This window comes from Syngnathus acus, chromosome 14, assembly GCF_901709675.1.
Source record: "Syngnathus acus chromosome 14, fSynAcu1.2, whole genome shotgun sequence".
Lineage (NCBI taxonomy): Eukaryota > Metazoa > Chordata > Actinopteri > Syngnathiformes > Syngnathidae > Syngnathus > Syngnathus acus.
Window position 1 is genome coordinate 6,094,814 of NC_051099.1, and position 19,833 is coordinate 6,114,646.

The 19,833-nt window shown below is 43.5% G+C and overlaps 3 protein-coding genes across 7 annotated transcripts; 1 reads left to right on the top strand and 2 right to left on the bottom strand.

The window, feature by feature from the left end:
- Window positions 1-30: 30 nt before the first annotated feature.
- pld2 (phospholipase D2) lies at window positions 31-9,941 on the bottom strand. 3 transcript variants are annotated; one of them, XM_037269658.1, is made up of 24 exons: window positions 9,535-9,935; window positions 7,960-8,118; window positions 7,752-7,879; window positions 7,516-7,658; window positions 7,329-7,422; window positions 7,102-7,167; window positions 6,931-6,989; window positions 6,597-6,842; window positions 6,366-6,509; window positions 6,212-6,295; window positions 6,044-6,122; window positions 5,730-5,840; window positions 5,469-5,645; window positions 5,194-5,338; window positions 4,995-5,113; window positions 4,786-4,899; window positions 3,966-4,070; window positions 3,705-3,793; window positions 3,301-3,414; window positions 3,131-3,177; window positions 2,741-2,875; window positions 2,506-2,659; window positions 2,239-2,356; window positions 31-2,045 (listed from the first exon to the last, which is right to left on the bottom strand). In XM_037269658.1, exons 2-24 carry the CDS (start codon window positions 8,090-8,092, stop codon window positions 1,821-1,823), a joined length of 2,829 nt encoding a protein of 942 aa, XP_037125553.1. In that variant the 5' UTR covers window positions 8,093-8,118; window positions 9,535-9,935; the 3' UTR covers window positions 31-1,820. The 3 variants fall into 3 exon arrangements, 2 of the variants coding, with proteins under 2 accessions (XP_037125553.1, XP_037125552.1); XM_037269657.1 differs by having other exon boundaries at window positions 5,436-5,645; window positions 9,535-9,934; XR_005100172.1 differs by lacking the exons at window positions 31-2,045; window positions 2,239-2,356 and adding an exon at window positions 2,947-3,020 and having other exon boundaries at window positions 2,519-2,659; window positions 5,436-5,645; window positions 9,535-9,941.
- A 721-nt stretch (window positions 9,942-10,662) lies between these two features.
- Window positions 10,663-14,765, bottom strand: chrne (cholinergic receptor, nicotinic, epsilon). Of its 3 annotated transcripts, XM_037269533.1 has the most exons (13): window positions 14,500-14,765; window positions 14,077-14,173; window positions 13,806-13,939; window positions 13,647-13,691; window positions 13,435-13,544; window positions 13,205-13,360; window positions 13,015-13,115; window positions 12,739-12,939; window positions 12,403-12,517; window positions 12,186-12,300; window positions 11,816-12,023; window positions 11,608-11,741; window positions 10,663-11,507 (listed from the first exon to the last, which is right to left on the bottom strand). In XM_037269533.1, the coding sequence occupies exons 2-13, from the start codon at window positions 14,141-14,143 to the stop codon at window positions 11,340-11,342; spliced, it is 1,554 nt and encodes a 517-aa protein (XP_037125428.1). In that variant the 5' UTR covers window positions 14,144-14,173; window positions 14,500-14,765; the 3' UTR covers window positions 10,663-11,339. The 3 variants fall into 3 exon arrangements, with proteins under 3 accessions (XP_037125428.1, XP_037125429.1, XP_037125427.1); XM_037269534.1 differs by lacking the exon at window positions 14,500-14,765 and having other exon boundaries at window positions 11,608-11,738; window positions 14,077-14,269; XM_037269532.1 differs by lacking the exon at window positions 14,500-14,765 and having other exon boundaries at window positions 14,077-14,267.
- A 1,491-nt stretch (window positions 14,766-16,256) lies between these two features.
- On the top strand, window positions 16,257-19,610 carry gltpd2 (glycolipid transfer protein domain containing 2). The gene is made up of 4 exons (XM_037269536.1): window positions 16,257-16,858; window positions 17,583-17,641; window positions 17,774-17,952; window positions 18,029-19,610. The coding sequence occupies exons 1-4, from the start codon at window positions 16,789-16,791 to the stop codon at window positions 18,618-18,620; spliced, it is 900 nt and encodes a 299-aa protein (XP_037125431.1). The 5' UTR covers window positions 16,257-16,788; the 3' UTR covers window positions 18,621-19,610.
- The last annotated feature ends 223 nt before the right edge of the window (window positions 19,611-19,833 follow it).

Here is a 19,833-nt window from a genome sequence, read left to right on the forward strand (position 1 = left end):
AACTATAAAAGAAAACAATTTCAAACAAAATCACTGAGATTTTTTTTATTCATCTCATCTGAGATTTACATACATAAAGCATATAATAAGAAAAGCACAGTAGTGATACATTTGTGAAATCTGGGAGTGAAAAATTGTGATTAGTGCAATGAAATAACCGCCATGGAAAATATTTTTAATAAGGTCACTTGTCAGTATATCACAGCCACGTATGAGGAAGACAAACAAACATTGTACCCATAAGACTGGCACTATTGAGGTGCTTCACAAAGAACGACACTCGTGGGTGTTGTCTTGTGTTTATGGTGGTAATGATTCAGGCACTTCATAATGCAGGTCCGTCCAATATTGCTGGCGTTCTTTGAGGTTTGTGCACATCAATTGAGATTTAGTATCATAAAAATATACATAGCGGGCATTTTGCAGACACTTACTATACAGTTACTGTAAATAAGGAAACCGTGGCTACTACTTAATCTGCTTTCAGTAACAGTGAGAGGTAGCCAAACAAGGCTCAAATGCAGACACATCTGGGTGAAAATTACACAATGTGGAAGGCATTTTAAAAAGGAGTTGTTATTTCCACCACTACAATCACAATTTGTCTACAAACACTAAGAAGCATCATTGAGTGTGTGTGTGTGGAGGTATTACAGTGTTTCTTAATCAGCAACTGGAATTTCTCTTGGACTTATGCTGTGAGACTTTTCTAGATTGGTCAATAATATTTTCCTAACAACATGGCATCAACAACTACATTTTTAAATATCGCACTTCTGTTGCCACATGCTTCACTACATGAATTTACTTACAAAGATGATTTAGAGCAATGTTATGCTAATTGTGACATACTACTACTCTGTACGGTGATCAACGTTATGCAAATATGTCTTCGTACATTAAATGAGCGCACTGGTAATGCGCAAGGCAGTTGGACACAGAATTGTGGAATCCAAAGAGGAATAAAGTGGTTCAATAATTACTCAAAGTGAAAGAGATTGTGGAATGTCCAAGATGAATTTATCCTCTTTTAGCCATTCCCAGGGGCAGCCATCTTGCTGTCGACTGAAAATGACATCACGGTTGATGATGTCATATTCAGTTGACAGCAAGTGGCAAAATGGCCGCCACCCTGAGATGGAATTTTGCTGCTTACCTCACATTCCATAAACACAATATTAATCAGAATGCCATGTTTAGACTAGTGGGGCAGTACGGAACATAATATTGAAAGAAAATGGGGACTTGGCCATTAAAACAAGTAAGAGTACATCAGCAAGCATCTTTAAAAATAAAATAAAAGAAATTGCACTTGCATTAATGGAAAAATCAGATTCCCATTTGTATCATCCAGTCGCTTTCTCAGATAATAGCCTGCCGTTTCTTTGTGTCCATCACCATAACAACCACACATTTTATGACAGATTTGCTGGCACTGCAGTGAGAGGTGAAGCCTCGGAGGGGAGGGGGGAGAGAGAGAGAGAGAGAGAGTGAGAGGGTGGGAGAGAGAGAGGGAGAGATAGAGAAAGAAGCAGGGAAGACCCACCCATCTAAAAAATCGTGCTCCAATGAATGTACAGTACACTGTGTACCCAAATCATGTGAGCTAAAAGCAGAGCAAAGAAACTGGCCAATTGATATCAAATAATCTCACGTTGTGTCAGTCATAAAATCTACAGTACATTTCAGTGGTCAATATGAACAAGGTCAAAAAGTTAAAGTTATCCTCATCACTGAACTGCCAAAATTCACTGCGAGTCTGACGTACAGAACGTTAGCTATAACTGTTACCTGGTTGGTCTGAACAGGCTGCACCGCAGCTACGTCCACAGCCCGACGGGGGCCATGCCCTCTCGGGTACTCAGCGGAGGCAGCAGATTCTCCTCGCACATGAACTTCAAGGGGAAGTGGACCAGCAGTCCTTGGACCGCTTTGAGCTCCTCCTTGGCCTTTTCGGGGTCTGTGTCACTCAGGCGCTCCTTGCTGGTGTACTCCTTCAGTTCTTGCATGTTGTGGACAGAATCACATGGTAGGCAGCAGAAGACCTGTAACCCGGCAGGAGATTGGCACACAAGGTTAAGAGCGTGAGAAGGGAGAATTAAATTATATTTCCTGCTGGTGTATTGGGACTGTAAATTAATGATAGCAAATCATAATATTGATATTATATCCTGCTCCCAGTTGAAAGGGGCCACAAGAGACATTTTTGTTTTCAAACATTGAAGGTTTCATTGACACCTTGTTGTAAATAGTAGCATTCAGTTTGGCAGCAGAATTCCACACCATGAAGAACAAGTCATCGCTGATTGGATCATCAATATTGATGTTGGGGTCCGAAGCGGCTCCAACGAGTACACTGAACGAAAAAAGATACGGGTTACCAAAATAGGAACGAAATACACGTGGTGATGTATTGTTAATAAGTACTTGCAAACTGAAAATAGCCATTTTCTTTCAGATTAAAACTCCAAGGCTATGCAGTCGTTTTTTTCTGAAGCATCTGACCTGAAGCACTCTTTGCGTAGCGCGAGTGTAAGGGGTCCTGCTTCGTACTCCTCCCCTCCCATGACGGATGGGATCCTCTCTTCATCTTCCACAAACACTGCCAGCTCGCTGTCTCGGCTCCCCAGCATGCTGCGATCGTTGATGTTCGCTGAGCCTGGGATCAAAGTGGAGTGTAGATAAACAGACTTTAAAGATAAATTCCAGCAATGTGGCAAAAATAAAAGCTGGGGCTCACCAATGATATAGCAGCGGTCATCTGCAATGAGGGTCTTGCTGTGAACGTAGATGAGCTCGGTGACGAGCGACTGGGAGAGCTCCGCCTTTGTTCTCAAGCCACAGACGGTGATGTACTCTGTCCACTTGTCCTCCACTGGAAAGCAAAACACAATCACGTTGACTTTTTGATCCAAGGCTCCAACAAATTCCCACTTGAATACATACTGTATTTAGAATGAATGTCAAGCAGGTGAGGAATGAAAATGGAGACAGACTGGGTAGATACCTAAGACCAGTGCCTTCGTTTAAAGGGGCAACACAAAAGAAAGAGAAAGAGGTTACAAGCGGAAAGGTGCATGATTTGAGATGGATTCAAGGAATCGGAATGGACGAAGATATGAACACTCACTTTCACTCAGTCTTGACAAGATGGACTGTTCCCCCCGGCATATCGTCCTATGACATTAAAAATCAGTTCAGACTGGGTGTTTGAAGGACTCAAAATTTCTTAAAAAAGACACATCTTTGAGCAACTTGAATTCAGAATATGAGATAAATAAGAAATAAAAATGCTCTTACCTGTAAGTGAAGTGAAGAATGGCTTTGATCGCATTTCCACCTCCAGTAGTGATGTCGCCCTCAAATCCGGGTAAAAGTGGGATCACCACAAATACTCGATATTTCTTCTGCTCTCTGTAAGAAAAACATAAATTCACAACAAAAAACAAACTCCCAGAAAAATAAAAACAATACCCCAAAGATATCTGGCCTGGCACCTGGAAGAGGTCCTAATATATTTCAAGAGGGAGGCGGGCAGTTCCCCCATACCCCCCTTAGCTCCGCCAGTGGTACCCTCACAATCTCAGTACTTATTTTACATGCTTCATTTCTGTTTTATAAAACACTGACAAAATAATTATTTAACATGTTTTCCTACAGTATCTGCTTGGTTTTACATCCAAATCTAAGTTTCTGCCACAGACCTGTAAGCGCGAAGAATCCGGTTCACAATGGCATCGCCGATTCCATTGTAGACCGTCTTGCCATCGGCGCAGCTGATGAAGAACTGGTTCTGAAAGCAGATGGCGGCTCAGTGAGAGGCGAAGACTAAAACAGGTAGCTTGCCGGCAGGTGGGGTCGCATTCATACTAAGGACGCGTCAAGATTGGACTCATGCAGTCTGTCACCAGCGTGAAATTAATGAGTCGTAACAATGCTGCTTTGGGAGCCATTACTTTTGTTACCTCAATGTAAATATAGTGCTGGCTGCTCTCAATGGTGTGGATGTAAGCGTTGAGGATTGAGTTCTCACAAGTACCAGTAGACCAACGATCTGCAGAACGCAACACCTGCGGGGAAAAAAATATTTTCTTAGAGAGCCATTGCACTTTGCGATATTGTGATGTTGTAGTCGGTCATGGCAGCTGTTCAAACAAAATAAAGCGCAGCCCTAGTTCAAGGTTACTGGATCCTGAAAACAGTTGAAACATTATCCGAAACCTGTGCTCGATACTTGTAGTGAGGTTCGAGTTTCAGGCAAACATCCACAACGCAATAAATAACTGACACATAGTCAACAACCTCCTCTTTAATGCTACCCGCCTAATTTAGCTCTTGTAAAATGAATGCTAGCGCGAGCGTTACTCAAAAGGTTTTCCCAGTTCGCACGTGCGGCAAATCCTGTTAAAAATGCAACTTATCGGATTGCTTTTGTTTGTCATGGGCTTTCTTTGTGAAGTTTTATGAATGGCAATTCCCCCAGAAAAATTGACAGCGTACATTTAAAACTCGATGGCAAAGTGTGGGAACAAGTTTCCCCGCATGGGCCGGAAAGAATGCGTGCATAGGATAAAGTATGGATTTGCGAGGGCTTAAAAGCCACAATGCAAAAACAACCGAACGAGTGATGGAGAGTGACATGCAAGAAAGGAACGGAAGGAGAGCTCCTTCAACAAAGAGGCAGCTCTGGATGAGCTATGTGGATGCTTTAAAATGACAGCAGCCTTAATAAAAATGATGACTTGGTTGGCAAAACCAATTTATCAATGCGAGCAAATACTTTACCTGCACTTTGGCCTTCTTGGAGCCAGGCACGGTGAAAGACAGATCGTCAGCAGAGCAACGAGATTTGGGGAGAAGGTAGGGGTAAAAGTCATCCTTGTACTTGATTTTGAAGATCTACAAAGCAAAGAAAAGCCCGGTTGTTTTGACCTTCTTAAAATCAACATCCCATGATGTCACAATTTTGTGGAGTAACGTTTCCTGGATTTGACCTTAGTGAAGTTCCAACGCTGGATGAAATGACGGGCCACATCCCTGGCTGCTTTGCCGTGAAGAGCCGCGGACAGATCGCGCCACGGCATGCGGGGAACTTTTGTCCGATCGATGTTATCTGGGGGAAGAAAAAAAAAAAAGGAGATTCTTTTAGTTCAGTCCAGAGCGCCGTGAGTTCCTTTGGTGTGGAGCTTTAACCTTCAAAAGGTCTGTCCAGCTGGACCCAGTCTTTCTTAATGAAGTTGCTGTAGTCTTTGCCGAGCCACAGTTTGGTGTTGCCCGTCAGGTCCACAAGCTCCCGCGTTGGCTTATCGGATGCTTTCGGACTCGCCGAACCATTCTCCTGGTGGACACGATCAGTTAGTGCAAACAGGAAGCATCAGGAACTAAATGTTCCATCACCCGCTAAAGCCCAAAAAGATCCTTTGGCACATTCTTACATCCGTCTCTCCTTGTGGCTCTGTCTCGGTCACCTTTTCAGCGGTGTCCGTCGAGCCAAGGTCAGTGAGCCGGTACTGGCTGTCGTCCCACCTCCCAAAGGCCAGGTCGATTCCACCGACAAAGGCTACAGTTTGGTCGATGGCCACCATCTTTTCATGGTGAGCCCATAGAACCACCACAGATGACACATGGTCAGGATGTCTCATTACCTGTTGGAGGGGGAAAAAAAATGTATATTAAAATATGTATATTTTTCTCTCTTATCTCTAAAATCGGGTCAAGAGATAACCGACCTTGATATTTGGGTGCAGATCCATAAGAGTCCTTTTACTGTGCTCGCTATTGATGCCAAGTGCGAGCTCTACTTCTTTGTAAAGCATAACACACACTCTGACTCCTTGTTCCTATAGAGGAACAAAATGAAACAAGTATCAGTATAAAAATGTATCAAGACAGAAAACAACTGAAGACTAATAATAGCAGCTATTGACAGTATGATGGATTTTGTTTATTAGCTAAAAGTTGTTAATAAAAAGTGAAAGGAAAACATTTAGTTATTAAGAGTTTATGATAGATAAACAAAAATTCAGAATGAAATAAAACCCACAGCTTTGCGATTGAGCACTTCATCCAAGCGCCAGACGTTATCAGTCGCTGGTCTCTTCAGGAACACTTCAGGGCTGAGCCTGTTATCATTTATAAAAAAAAAAATAAAAAAAAATAATATGAGTACAACCACCTCAAAAAGTAAATCATAAAAAGAACAAGCACTTACCACCAGTCTGTGATAAAAATTTCCTCTTTTGCTTGCTCCAGGGCATCAGCAAGGTCGGCAAAATAGTCTCTCCCATTGACATACCTTTAAAAATGACAAGTTCCCCAAAAATGATACTCGCATTCGGCTCAAGGATTCAAATTACACAAGCTACCATTTAGTTAGCGTGTTGTCCCGTGGCGGAGCAAATCCCCCGAAGCGTTGAACTTTGAGAAAATGGCAGGTTTCAGCTAGCCGGTTGATTTCATGACTCCACCAGTGTGCTTGTCTATAACTACTGCATTTGATGATCAAGTTCCTGAAAGCAGCAAGTGGGAAACGTGTCACGACATCACCAGAGTCAAAAAGGATGCGCATTCCATCAGCAAACACGAAGAAGATTTACCGAGTGAAGTTCTCGATGCATACTCCATATTTCGTGTCTGTGTATGCACGGCCCACTTTGACGTTGAACTCGGGGTCGAAGAGCAAAACAAAGTTGATGCGCCCCTTTTCTCGGTTCATGTACATCAGGAAAGAATCTTTCACCACCAGCCAGCGCCGTGACCAGCGGAAGCAAATCTGATGGTGGCCGATGCAATTCAAACCTTGCACGCGGTGACCCCCTGACTTCTTGAAGATGGGCCCTTCCCTAAGCACACACACGCACACAAAACATTACCCTGCTTTCCATGACCATCACTGGAACACAAATACAGTAATCTAAGGACTCCGCTTACAAGCCTTTGGGCCCGAGATCCGGGACAAAGGAGAGAGCACTGACTGAGAGGAACTCCAACTTGAGGGACGAAAAAAAAAAAAAAAAAGAAGAAGAAAACACAGCAATGAGTTAGTCAACATCACATGATTACACTGCATGTCTGGCTTTTTTTTTTTTTTTTAGCTTTTACCATGCTGCGGTCACTCCTACAGAACATATTCTCCAGCAGATCATTTAGGTACTCTTCAAGGTATTTCTGCACCAGAGGAAAAAAGGTGTCATCAGACACACACAATTTTTTTTTTCATAATATTCGACCGTCAAAACGCATTCATTGACATTGACAACGGCTATAGACGTCAAAGGTCCTCCTGGGTTAGCAATGAATGAGTGTAATATGACTTTTTTCCCCGATACCATTTTGCTGGAAGTCCTTCTGGTCCGTTGATTTCCGCGTAGGCTGGGCATTTCTTCAGACATGGCCCTCATCTGTTGCCTGTCCTTTGCAAACCTGGAAGTGACATTTGATTACTCACACAAAAACGTCCGACATTTTTAGGCTTCAGAACAACCTGGAACTCTGTCAAGGTTGATTCGCGCTTACTTTCCCAAAGGCAGAAAATGATACATCATGCGGTGGTTGTAAAGATCTCGATGCAGCTCTTGGAAGTGCTTGTACTTTCTCTTTACTGTCCAGTGGAACTGACCATGAGTTAGTATCACTGTGTACAAGGTGCCCACATGGACCTACAGAAATGAAATAAATTCCCATAAACATTGATATCATTGTACAAATCATAATGTAATAGACTAAAAATTGACATAACACAAATACTGCACCTTGGAGCGAGTAGTGTATCTCTCGGTGTTATCCACTCGACATGTGATAGGGACGCCAGGTATTAAATACGGTATACCCTCTTCCTTTAATTCTGGAAGATGATGTATCACGCTAAAAGGACGGCCATCTGTTTGGGAAAAAAATTGAATTATAACGTCTTCAGAGGAAGCAGTTGATTTGTTCCATAGACACTTAATAATTTCTTACCTGCGGTAGATAAGAGCTTGTCAATCTCGTCATGGCCCAGAATGCGAATGTCACGAGAGAAGCGTCTTTTCTCAAGGATTTGGGCTTCAGAGGCCTGAGAGGGAGGCTCAACGTCATCCTCCGGAGTGGCCATTTTGGTTGCAAGTACCAGCGACACCGCTGTAACGAAAAGCGTTAAAGAATTCATCACCCGGTCAGTGACTGGGGTTCAGGGAAAATGCACAATAGTTCCATAGTGGAGCTTTGTGACAGAGGCCGCTGTGAGAAACTGCAAATGCTTTGAAGGAGGAAATGGAACTCAGTTTTGTCTGTTTTCTGTGTGAGGTCTGGTGCCGGAAAAAAAGCTTAACATGTTGGATTGACGGGTCAACTGACAGTCACCGAGAGAAATGGTCATAAACTGACTGAAAATAAGATAATGGCGTGCCTGCACCACATATAATAGGAGTTTGCCAGACGATGAATGCGGGTTTGTGAGGTAAATTTCATTTTGAAGGAGAACGGCAGAGCGTGATCACGCAAGAGGTCATTAGAGTTCAGCTTCGTTTCCCAGAGGTCTGCAACAGCATCGCTGACGTCAAAAGCGGTTATATGCTGCTTGGATCGTCAGTGCTGAGGGTTAAAAAAGGAAAGGCTGCAGCTAGCAGTAAGAGTGAATGAGTGTGAAGGCTTTTGTATTTTGTGTGTGGGCGGGTGAATGTTTCCCGGGAAACAGGCAAAGGAAAGGGAGGGCATGCGAGTGAAAAAGAGAGAAAGTGAGATGGGGGAGGGCAATGAAATATTAGGCATTACATTGCAGTAGATTGAGTTGTTGTCTATCAATAATGAAAGGTCAAATGAGGCAAATGGAAGTTTTAAAGGCACTTTGTAGGCCAGTACTTTACCTCCTGCCATCTAAACCTGTTGTTCTCAAACATTTTGCAATACGTTTCACCTTGAAAAAATATTCAGACACTAGTCTAATAGGTCAAAAGGTTCATAGAACTTTTCCTCTAGGGCTGAAGAATGAATCACATTCAAATTGACATAATGTAGAATGAAATTTTAAATGTGAAAACATGAAAATTGCAAAAGTCATTTATAGTGTCAAGAAAAGTTAAGTCCACATGTTTACACGAGTGTGTCATGAAACATGACAAGCCATTGATTATTTTTTCCGTAATTATATTATCTGGGGAAAAAATCGTTTAGTCAGGCAACAAAAACATTGAATTGGTCGGCGAAGAATGAGTTGGTAGAAGTTCCACCCCTTGATTTAGAACGCAATCCCACAATTTGCAGACCGTATGGAAGGTAAATTCTTCCTAAACTTGTCAGTAAATGTTACATATAGTTGCCGGTGAACTTGCAAATCCCAGAATCTATCTGACGATGGTCTCCACCCATCTGCATTTCCGACAGCGCCACATTTCCGAAGAAAGTCAAATGCACTTTATAATCGGGCGCCAGTGACCGACTGCATTCACACAAGTTTCCATTCAACAATCAAATATGTGCATATTTGAATCGGCAATAATGCGACATATCGATGCGTCGAACTCAGGCCCAGCGGTGCCATCGCTTTTTAATACTCACTCTCAGCTCAGACAGAAACAGCAGCTCAGCATACTCGCCTCCTAAACATCCACAACGATCTCAACTTTAGCGTGCGTTCACACGTAAAACTATGACATCACCGCGGTCCAGCATTTCATTCAAGACTTCTACACTGTCCCCAGTCATGTACGTTTAGTACACTTTAGTCCCCTCCCTTTTGGCGTCCATTCTAATAAGGACAGCACCCCGGGGAGAGGAGGGCAAGGGAGGAAGCCGCATACGGGATTTGTTGACAGATTCAAGTTCAACTAGCTGTGTCATGCTAGCACCAAGAAAGCCACAATTTCACGTTGTGGCATAATCACGAGGATTACATGCGTATATCATGAGGGATAAATGGTTTACCGACGGGAATAACATTTATGACAGTTGCTCGGTGCAAGCCACAACTAGTCTGCAGCAAGCTGTCACGCATGCCCCGAGGAATGTGTGATCCGTGACGGAAGATAAAAGAAAGGTGCGGCTTCCTTGCAGAAGCGTAGTCACGCAAAGTATCGCGAGATTTCCCAAGTGGTCAGACCAGACACCACATGAAACCTTGAACTCGAGTCAAACCAGATTAATTTTTTTAATGTTAACAAAGCAATTGTAATATATATTGCATTTAAATACATTTCTATTTATTTGAATCCTTTCAAATCTATTCATGTAGTTTTGAGTGCCTTCAGGGATTAGGGGCAGCAAATTGATATTACATTTTACTCAGGCCACTGTCAGGCATGAGGAAAACCTGTCTGTTGAATGTACTTGCAGTTCTATTTATGGCCACTGAGGGGAGTCCAATACACAAAAAATGTCTACGACTGTACTACCAACCCTAATGAACCACAATGAAGTTGGGACGTTGTAAAAAATTTAAATAAAACCAGAATACTACACAATGATTTGCAAACCCTATTCAACTCATCCAATTGAACACACTACAAAGACAAGATATGTAATGTGCAAATTAATGAACATATGATTCAACATCTACCACCCCAAAAAAAGAACTGGAATGGGGAAAATTGACCGTCTTGTCTTTGTAGTGTATTCAATTGAATATAGGCTGAAAAGGAGTTTGAAATGTGCATGTGTTACAAACGTACTTCAGCACGTCATAATGCGTATACTGTATTCAATTATTTATTTAGAAAACATATGACACAGTGACATCAAGACATTAGCTCCCCCGGAGTCTGTCTTCCTCCTACAAGGCATCCTGATAAATAAGTTATGATAAGAACAAAAAAGGCTTAGATGATTTTCCTGGCTTAATTTTCCACACCCATGTTCTTCAAATAAGACATAGTAGCTACTAGAAAGAAAAACTCAACCTTTATCAGAGATGTTTGCAATGTGTTGACTCACTAAAGGCACACCCAAACAAGGCAACATTATGATACAGTCTGAAGAAGAAAAAAAAAACCTTTGCCTCAAACCTCCCCATGTTCCACCTCATACAATATTAAGTATGAATTCCTTTCATTCACACGGCAGGTCCAGTCGCCACCTAAAACTTGCATAATGTGTATGATGATGAAATGATTTCAAACATTTGAATGAGTTCTGACCCACCTTTTTAAGTGTATGTCTAAATAATTACCACCGAGATGAAGATCTGGGTTGCAAGTCTGCCTGGAATCTCAGGGCCTGTGCTGTGATGAGATGCAATGTCACATCTTGGAGCAAATTGGATTCAAGCCATGAGGAGAACACACCCATCAGCCTCACACACAGCGTGAAGTACACTGAACTTTGGGAAGTCTCAGGCGATTTGATTTATTGATTTCCTTTTTTTTTTTTCATTTCGGGGCATATTTGTTGTTCTCTCCAGGAAATGGCCATTCGGGCGCCCTGTTGAAGTGTCCTGTTAGGAAGATGCCCACTGTGCCGATGATGAAGAGAAGAATGGCGGCCCAGAAGCACACCTTGTCGATCATCTTCCCGATCAGTACCCAACTTTCAATTTCCTTTATTTGGAATCAAAATAAGATGAATTTCAAGTAAATGAGGAAACATGACAGAGGGAATCATGTGATGACCATGTGAGAAAAAAAAAAAAACACTTACTGAGCCAATGTTGTTTTGTTGTCTTGTGGTCTCTGCAATGAAATTGCATGCGTCCACACATTGCTTTATCTCAGGCGCAGCTTGAGCTAAACTCTTGTACAGATTGGCCGTAGTGTTGGCATCAACGCCATCTACTAAAGGAGAAGCAGACATCCACATTTTAGAAAAACATTTGAAAGCCACCTTGCGTGTGAGAGGGATGTCTCACCATTGGGTTGCATCAGCGCATGCTTCTCTTTTTGTTTGTCAAACATCATCTCACTGCGAGGCTGTTTGAGCACATACTCCTCCGCTCTCTGCATGAGGCCGAAGGAGTCTCGTTTTCGATCTCTCACGTTGTTCACCTCTGATGTCACCTCGGTGTCGTCCAGCAGAGGCGACATGCCGAGGAATCGGGGCACTGTCTCCAGAAACAACTGAAAGAGGAAGGAGTGGAATAGTTGACGCCATTCAGGTGATGTATGGTCTTTCATACAAGTCATTTAGCATTTTTTCCGTTCATCCTTTCACATTAAATACAGAGTGTGATAACTTCTGCCACCTTTGGTCATTAGGTCACAATGGATGCACGAACTTACATGCTTGATTTGGTGGGACATGGTGTGTGTGCTGGGGCTGCGCAGGGAGAAGTTTAACACCACAATTTGATTGGTAGCAATGAGCGTGGTGACACACATAACAAAGATGATGTACCTAAGGATGAAGAACACGGAAAATGCGCATAAAGACAAGCAGAAGAATTTTGGGGAAGGATATTCGAGTCAAAATATCATTTGAAGTCTGACACTGACTTACTTGCCAAGGAGGGGGACAGAAAGTGATGTCTCCGGGACCTTCTGAGCAATAAGGAAGAGGAAAACAGTCTGGGCCAGTAAGACTGAGATGGACACTGTGAGTTTTTGTCCTCCAGCTGTGCAAGAGTAATGAGAATGTGGTCACAGCTCTAAAAGATCTCAATGTGTTCACATTGATTGGCAAAAGTCTCAATATTTGTTATGGAGTTCCTCAGGGGTCAGCCTTATGCCCACTAGTAATCTCTGGAATGGAGCTAATGATCCATTTTTAAGCAAATTATTCTGTATTATGTCGTCGATCTCAGAGGGATGTAAAAGAAGTGATGACCTCGCTTACCTTGTGCAGGTAGGAAGTATGCTAAAACAACCAATGATGAGATGAGGGAGCAGGGCAGGATGATGTTGATCACGTAGAAAAGGGGCTTTCTCTGGATGACCAGGTTAAAACTGATCTCCTGATACTCCAGGTCCTCAGGGGAGTATCGTGTGTTTATCAACTTCCTGGCTGGACGATGGACAATGGCCCACTCGCCATTCTCTAAGTAGTAAAAACATATAGGATTATACCTCCTTGGATAAAACAGTGTGTGAATCTTGAATGTAATTCGTTTACCAGTGAAAGCCTCAGGGTCAATGTCCACCCATTCAATTCTTTCGCCTGTTTCTCCAGCAGCTAAAATTAGGTCCACTTCATTGGCACTATATGTTTGTGATCTGACAACATTGAAAAAAAAAGAATCAGATACGGATAATTAGCTGAACAGTCCCTGGATTTGTTTGAATGAATTCTATTCTTAGCTTACCTGAATACTAGTGTACAATTTTGATAATCAAAAGGGAAGTAGGTAATCTCGATGGCACAGGTGCTGCGATAGATAGCAGGAGGGAGCCAATATATGGAACCATCGTTTGAAATCAATACGTTGGCGTAGTAAGCCACATCAAACTTGCCATCGATGCTGCACAAACAAGACACAACAAATCGTTTCATAAGGAAATTGGAGGCGCGGGAATGTGAGCGGATTCCACGTACTTGTTTTCGAGGACAATATCAGGGAGCCACACAATTTTGCAAGGGATGCGGATGACATCGATGCCGTGGTGTTCGGATGCATTCCAAGCGAGACGGTAATCAACCCATTGCTGTGGAGGACATTTGAGATCACGTGACGACAGTTACAACGAGTGGAGGAGTCAATCGCCAGCCAGGGAATGAAACAAAAACAAAGGAAATATTGAACTCACAATTTCAATCCAGACATTGGTTGTAAGAGTCTCTTCCTTTTCGTTCTGTAGAACAAAGCCCAAAAATATATTCAGGGCAATTCATGCTTTAAGCCCGCCATCCTATTTTTAATGTGCGGCGGCAGGGCTTTGCTGCAACAGACGGTCGAGAGCTCTCACCAGAGAGATCAGGTTGGTGAGGGTCAGCTTGATTTGAACCTCCACCTTGTCCTCAGGATGAACCACGGGGCGAATGTTCTTGTTATAGCTTTTGAACAATTCTCCGATCAGTTGCGTCTCTTCGTTACCCTGAACTGAAAAGCAGAAAACGCGGCGAGATATATATCTGCCGTACTTTCGGAAATCCCATCTACCGATTGCATGCGACGGATGGAAGATGAATCACCGACAAATGGGTTGCTACAAACGGTGTGACAAATGTGATGCTTACCTTGCAAAACAACAATCCCGAGAAGAATCCCAATCCCAAAGCATTGCTTCAAACTGCATGCTGCCATCGTGCTCCAGGACCTCCTCTTTGTGGCGAGCTGTATTGGAGCATAAAGTGTACGAGTGAAAGCAAGAGTAAAGACGGGGAGGAAGAGCCCTAAATCCCCCTCAGCGAACCCCTCGACTGTGCCCACCCCGGCTGTCGCTATCTGTGGACTCAGATTACGCAGCAGCTGACCACTAAACCAGGATGTCAAGTCACAGTCCAGTCACCCACAATAATAATCATTATGATCATTAGACAGCAACTAGACGAGGTGAGGCCGGCTCTCCAAATTGCAATTGCAAAAATGTCTTTGACACAATTGAACACCTGTTGCCATTCTGCAGTTCTGAGGTAAGTTTAGTTCCGGTTAGCTCTTACCTCCTCGTCACAGCATGTGATGACTCTGAATGAATGCGATTATTTTTTCTCCAAGGGTCAATTTGGGGTCTCAAGCCAACACCTTGTTGAGTGCGAGGATCGGACTTAGCCGGAAAGGGTGTTGCGGGAAGGTGAACAGGTGACGGGGTCGTGCAGGCCTGCTCGGCTCCGTGCTATGTATCCGGTGTATTAATACACACACACAAGAGCCCGGCTACTTTGGTCGTCGAGAGGATCCAGTGGTGAGACAGTGTCTGCGGACCACAGAGTAAGGGTTTAGAGGACTTGGAAGCAGACAATAGTCATAAAAGCCAGAACCTTTACTATTCACATTAGAATCCAACAAAAGTAGAACTTCAAAACATTGCACATTCAATCCCTGAGACAACACTTGCTATTATAATTAGTGCTGTGAGTAATCTAAGTCGTGTCACTCTGCGGCGACAAGGACAAGAGACGCATATTTGGAATGTGCCATGTGAGTTGCACACTATGTGATGTACTTCTAAATATACAGTTAGTGCAACAGAGATGAGCTTCCTTAAGGTAACTGGAGATTACGCAAGGCTCATTACATGTCTGGTGCTAACAGAGACACAAGAAAGGTTGCATCTGTCCAAGAGCTCAACAATATTCATTTCAAGTCGGCCATGATGAGCGGGGCAAACTTGTTTTCTCAAACAAATGTGGAAAAATTGGAGTAGGCCAACAACTTGTGACATAGTTTGAAAGTGGCTTATGTTAAACAGCTTATTAGTCCCTTTCCACCAAAATATCCATACTCAGCATTCCAAAGGATCTTGGAGACTTCTGGCACAATCTACAGCAATCTTATAGCACTGGATAAGCGCTCATAAAAACTTCCAAAATGTGTTCCCGATTTTGGTCTTAGGGTCAGTCACCTTTGACCTTCTAAATGTTGCTCTCGATGAATGGACATAAATTCCCACAGATCTACTCAAACAAGTTGCGAGTTCGCACAGCTGCGGGGGCGACTGGATATCATTTCAACTTTTGCGTACTTACTATCTGGTGTCCATAGTAAATAATTACACAGAAACAAAATCGCAACCACTCTTCTGACTTCTGCTGGATGTTTTGAAACTTGAGATGTTTTTCCTCACTCGAGCAATGCTGTGCCGCCACAGGGTGGTGTAAAACCTTGTTGGGGAAATCACACAAGTGCCCCTTTCTCGTCTGACTGAACCTCCACACATATTCCCCCTAGCGCTTTTGAACCCCATGTTCTAACTTAACAGTGTGGGCGCGACGGCCGACTCCTTCCCAGCGTATGTTTATTGCTTACACAGAATGTAAATCACAGCAGTTGCTTAGCAGAGTAGAACAGCTCGGCTCTTCTTAGTGGGTCACATGTTTCCCTCCCCGGGATTCGGTCTCCCCTCGTCCATGACCGCCTTTTTCAGATGGGATTGGCCATTGGTGGCGTGGAATAAAAGCCGCATGACCAGCCGGCCCCTCCCATACATATCATGAATGCTTTCACTTCTTTCCCGCTCGTCAACTGAGAAATGCCATTGTAAAGCCCTTCTTGAGCTAAATGTCTGCTCACATTGCCCCAGTCAAGAAAGACACAAAGCCGGGTGATAAAGATAATTTCCTCACAGAAAGATGAGATTTGGAAGAGCATAAGTGATCACCCCCCCCGTAGCCACAATTTCATTGACACATGTGGCTTGAGATGCACACGGGTTGTCGTGAATGACTGAGAGAGGAGGTGGGAGAGAGAGTGAGAATAGGGAGGGTGTTGGTGGGAGGAGAGACACAAGCTGACCAGGAATATAGCACACATAGTGTAGGAGATGCACGTGGAGGAAGAAGAAGAAGGAGGAGGAGGGTTACTGGCGGACACGCCGCGTTGGCTCCCTATTATCACCCAACCACTGCTAATCTGGGAGTGATCTCTGGACCCTCTCTCGCGTTGAGCAACAGCAGATTGAAGGCTCATTGAGACACGTGAATGAAAGGGAATGAGAGGGGGAAAAAAGAAACTGCAGGCGGGGATTTGCGGGACGACAAAACCCGGCGGCGCCACTTGTTCGCTCGGAGATGGAGGCACAATGGTAGAGACAACTTTTTGATTTAAGGCTTTGGGGTGGGCAATGAAAGGTTTAAGGGCAAAGGGTGGGGTGGTGGGCTTTGGAGGCAAAGGGGTCTGGTCAAGAAAGTGATTGTGGTGACAGGCGGTGCAAGGGACAAGGACTCATGTGAGACACGGAGGAATTAAAAGAGAAAAGACAGCGAGGGGGAGCAAATAAATTGGACTTCAATATGGGTGTGAAGAGCAAGGCTGCCTTGGCTATCCTGCTCCTGCTGCTCTTCCTCGGCACTCTCTGGCTCCGTGAGTATTTTTTTTCTCTCTCTCCCTTATATTATATTGTACGTATAATAAATCCATACAACCCCACACTTGTGGGGAATGTATATGGTCTAAATGAGTAATGTGTCACATGTTGCAGAGGTCGTAAAGAGCAAGCATGGCTCCACGCACATGCTCGCCCGATACCATAATGAATTTGAAATTAAAGGATTTGATTTGGCTTGCAAGGGTTGACTGACTGATACTTGTTTGGGGGCAAAGAGCCTATTTGTTCACTTAGGTCAAAATAGATGCCAAGAATCCCGCTAAACCGGGAAAAGATGTGCCAATATTGTATTGTGATAAGAAAAACTGATACATAAATCATTAACTTATAGTTCATTTTCTCTACGTTACATCTAGAGAAAAAAGCAGACCTAGTGACCTCTTTTTTTTTCTAATGTGGGAGGCTGACGCCTGGCAGTGTGACAGGTTTGGAGGCTGAACTTTTTGAATGCAGATGACTCGGCTGCTGAGGTCGCCCACGGAATTGTAACTCAATGGCAGCTTTTGTGAAGTTGGCAAAAAAATGCCAGGCACTGTGACAAGTAAACTTGTCCCTCCTTGCTTGGAAGGTCTTTAAAAGAATGATGGAAAATTATGATTTCTATAGCAAAAGATTTTAAAACATTATAGACACGCTATTGTTCTGTTTTAAGTAAAAAATGTTTTTTTTAAATTTTCATTTTTCTTGTCTCCAATGCAGATGGGGGTTTGGATTATCACTGGGATGCTTGTCTAAAAGGCTACAATCAAGTGAATGAGGTACATTGTTGTAATTAAAAGAGGAAGTCGTGACCATATTTAGCTCATAATTCTTTTGGTTGATTTGACCGAATTGAACTGGCTTTCTTTGTTTTGTGTCATTTGACCGTAACCCCCTTCCCCTCCCCCTAGCCACACCAGCTGTCCAACAGCAGCGCCTCCAAAGAGTCCGAGGGCCCCCAAGTACTGGAGGAGTGCCCCGGACAGACCTTCCAGGTGTCCCTGCTACTCACCCACCTGCTGGCGTCGCCGGCCTTCACCTCTGACGTGCTGCTGCAGCCTTATCTCTCCAGCTGGGATGAGCTTGTGAAGTAAGAACAAAAGATAAAGATGTTACAGTGTTGTGAAACAATGATTCATTTATGATGATTGTGACGTGTCTTGCAGGTTTATGAATGCTTTAGGCCCCATGGTTGGCCTGATATCTAAAGAGATAGAAACCAAAACCTCGATTATCCGGGAACTGGCTCTACTAGCCGAGGCTAGCCCCGAAGCAGAGGTGAACCCGGACTCTGAAAACACAGTGAGCCCGGAGGCCGGAGTGAAGACTTCTGGTGCTTACCACTCAGTGCGATCCATGATCTGGGTGGAGTTGAAACGAGGTTTAGTGGATTTCAAGCAGCAGACGGACTCTGGATGCCGGACTCTTCTGCGACTGCACCGAGCTCTGCTTTGGCTCAAGCTGTTTCTCGAAAAGCTGGCGGAGATCCCCGTGGCGGGCCGGCTGAAGAGCCCATCGGACCTGTGCCGCGAGGCCTACAAGGTCACCCTGGCCAACCACCACACCTGGTTTGTGCGTAGGGCGGCCGAGCTGGCCTTCATCGCCATGCCCGAGAGGGGTTTCTTCTTAAGGCTCATGTGTGTGCAGAACCAGGAGGAGCTAAGCGCAGTTCTGGGACGGGTGGTCCGGGTCATCGGAGTGGTCTATGACAGGACCCAGAAAGCTTTGGAGGACAATGACATGCTGGATTTGCCATAAAAGAAAAAAAAAGGCCTGATCAGATAGAAGCAGTTACCATATTGAACATTGTGGCTTCTTGGGCATCAAAGGTAGTCAAAATGTAAATGAACATACAGTATTACAACTCAAGAAAATGGTTCCATATGTGCCCTTAGACGCTTTTTAAAGAGGAAGTCAAAAATATGTTCTATACACCACCACATATTGTGCTAAGAATAAGAACATCATGACTTACCCTTTAAGGCAGCTAATGATGCACCTGACCTTTCAAGTGCCTTAACGTTGCTGTCATTCCAATGATGGCCAGCAGGTGGCCACTGCAGGGAGCAAGATTCACTCAAAAACGTCACGAAAAGATTATTCACGGCCACTGGTTGAGAATCACTGACTTGAACGATTAACTCTGCAAACAATTTGCGAATGAGTTTAAGGTCCACGTTGGCAGCATGAAGTCTGGGATAATACATAACTTATTGATTGGGCAGGGGTGCGACATTTAAAGGACCAAAGAAGCAATTTCCTCACACTATTTTTATGGCAGCTGCGCATAAAATGTGGCAACTTGCCTCTTAATATCATTCTTAGTTTTTTTATGTAAAATCTAAAAACTTGCCTCTTAATATCATTCTTAGTTTTTTATGTAACCCTATCTTTTCCATTGTATTGCCAGCCTTTTCTGGAAGCGTTTGTAAAATAGATAATGAAGAAAAGTGCAAGCATGGAAAATTCAACAGTATTCTATTTATAGATTTAAAGCAGAGTTGAAGTAAATTAACAAAATAACATGTGAATCCAACCTAACTGCCTTGATTTTTACCAGCAATTGTATTTCCTGGAGTTAGCGCACTACCTCAAAATGTATCTTGGACGAATTTACCACTGGGACCTTACACCTGTGATTGAAAGCTAATTTATATGCTGGACAAATTTGGTGCTTCACTCTGACTGAACTGTGAGGTATTAATGCATCAGTATTACATGAATTTATCCTCAATAAAAAAATGAAGGTGCCAGTTTGTCTACATTACTTTTTGTTGAATAAAATGATGATCACACAAATGTTCATTAATTTGGTTTAGAAATTCTTGGGGAGCGGCCCAAACGCAAACCACTGTGCTGGTCTTGATGAGACTATTTTAAACCCACAAATACCTGCCAGGTAATCCGTCCAGTCGCTCTTTTCCTTCTGTGTGCGCTCTCTTTCTAAGAAGACAGCCACAGGGTGGACAAA

Coding starts and splice junctions, on each gene's coding strand:
- pld2 (XM_037269657.1), bottom strand. CDS start 8,092: ATGGCCACTCCGGAGGATGACGTTGAGCCTCCCTCTCAGGCCTCTGAA. Junction 3,178..3,300: donor ATTCTTCACTTCACTTACAG/GTAAGAGCATTT, acceptor TTAATGTCATAG/GACGATATGCCGGGGGGAAC. Junction 2,876..3,130: donor CTTGTCAAGACTGAGTGAAA/GTGAGTGTTCAT, acceptor TTTGCTTTCCAG/TGGAGGACAAGTGGACAGAG.
- chrne (XM_037269533.1), bottom strand. CDS start 14,143: ATGGCAGCATGCAGTTTGAAGCAATGCTTTGGGATTGGGATTCTTCTC. Junction 13,692..13,805: donor TCACCAACCTGATCTCTCTG/GTGAGAGCTCTC, acceptor TTTGTTCTACAG/AACGAAAAGGAAGAGACTCT. Junction 11,508..11,607: donor AACAAAACAACATTGGCTCA/GTAAGTGTTTTT, acceptor TTCCAAATAAAG/GAAATTGAAAGTTGGGTACT.
- gltpd2 (XM_037269536.1), top strand. CDS start 16,789: ATGGGTGTGAAGAGCAAGGCTGCCTTGGCTATCCTGCTCCTGCTGCTC. Junction 16,859..17,582: donor CCTCGGCACTCTCTGGCTCC/GTGAGTATTTTT, acceptor TCTCCAATGCAG/ATGGGGGTTTGGATTATCAC. Junction 17,642..17,773: donor GCTACAATCAAGTGAATGAG/GTACATTGTTGT, acceptor CCCTCCCCCTAG/CCACACCAGCTGTCCAACAG.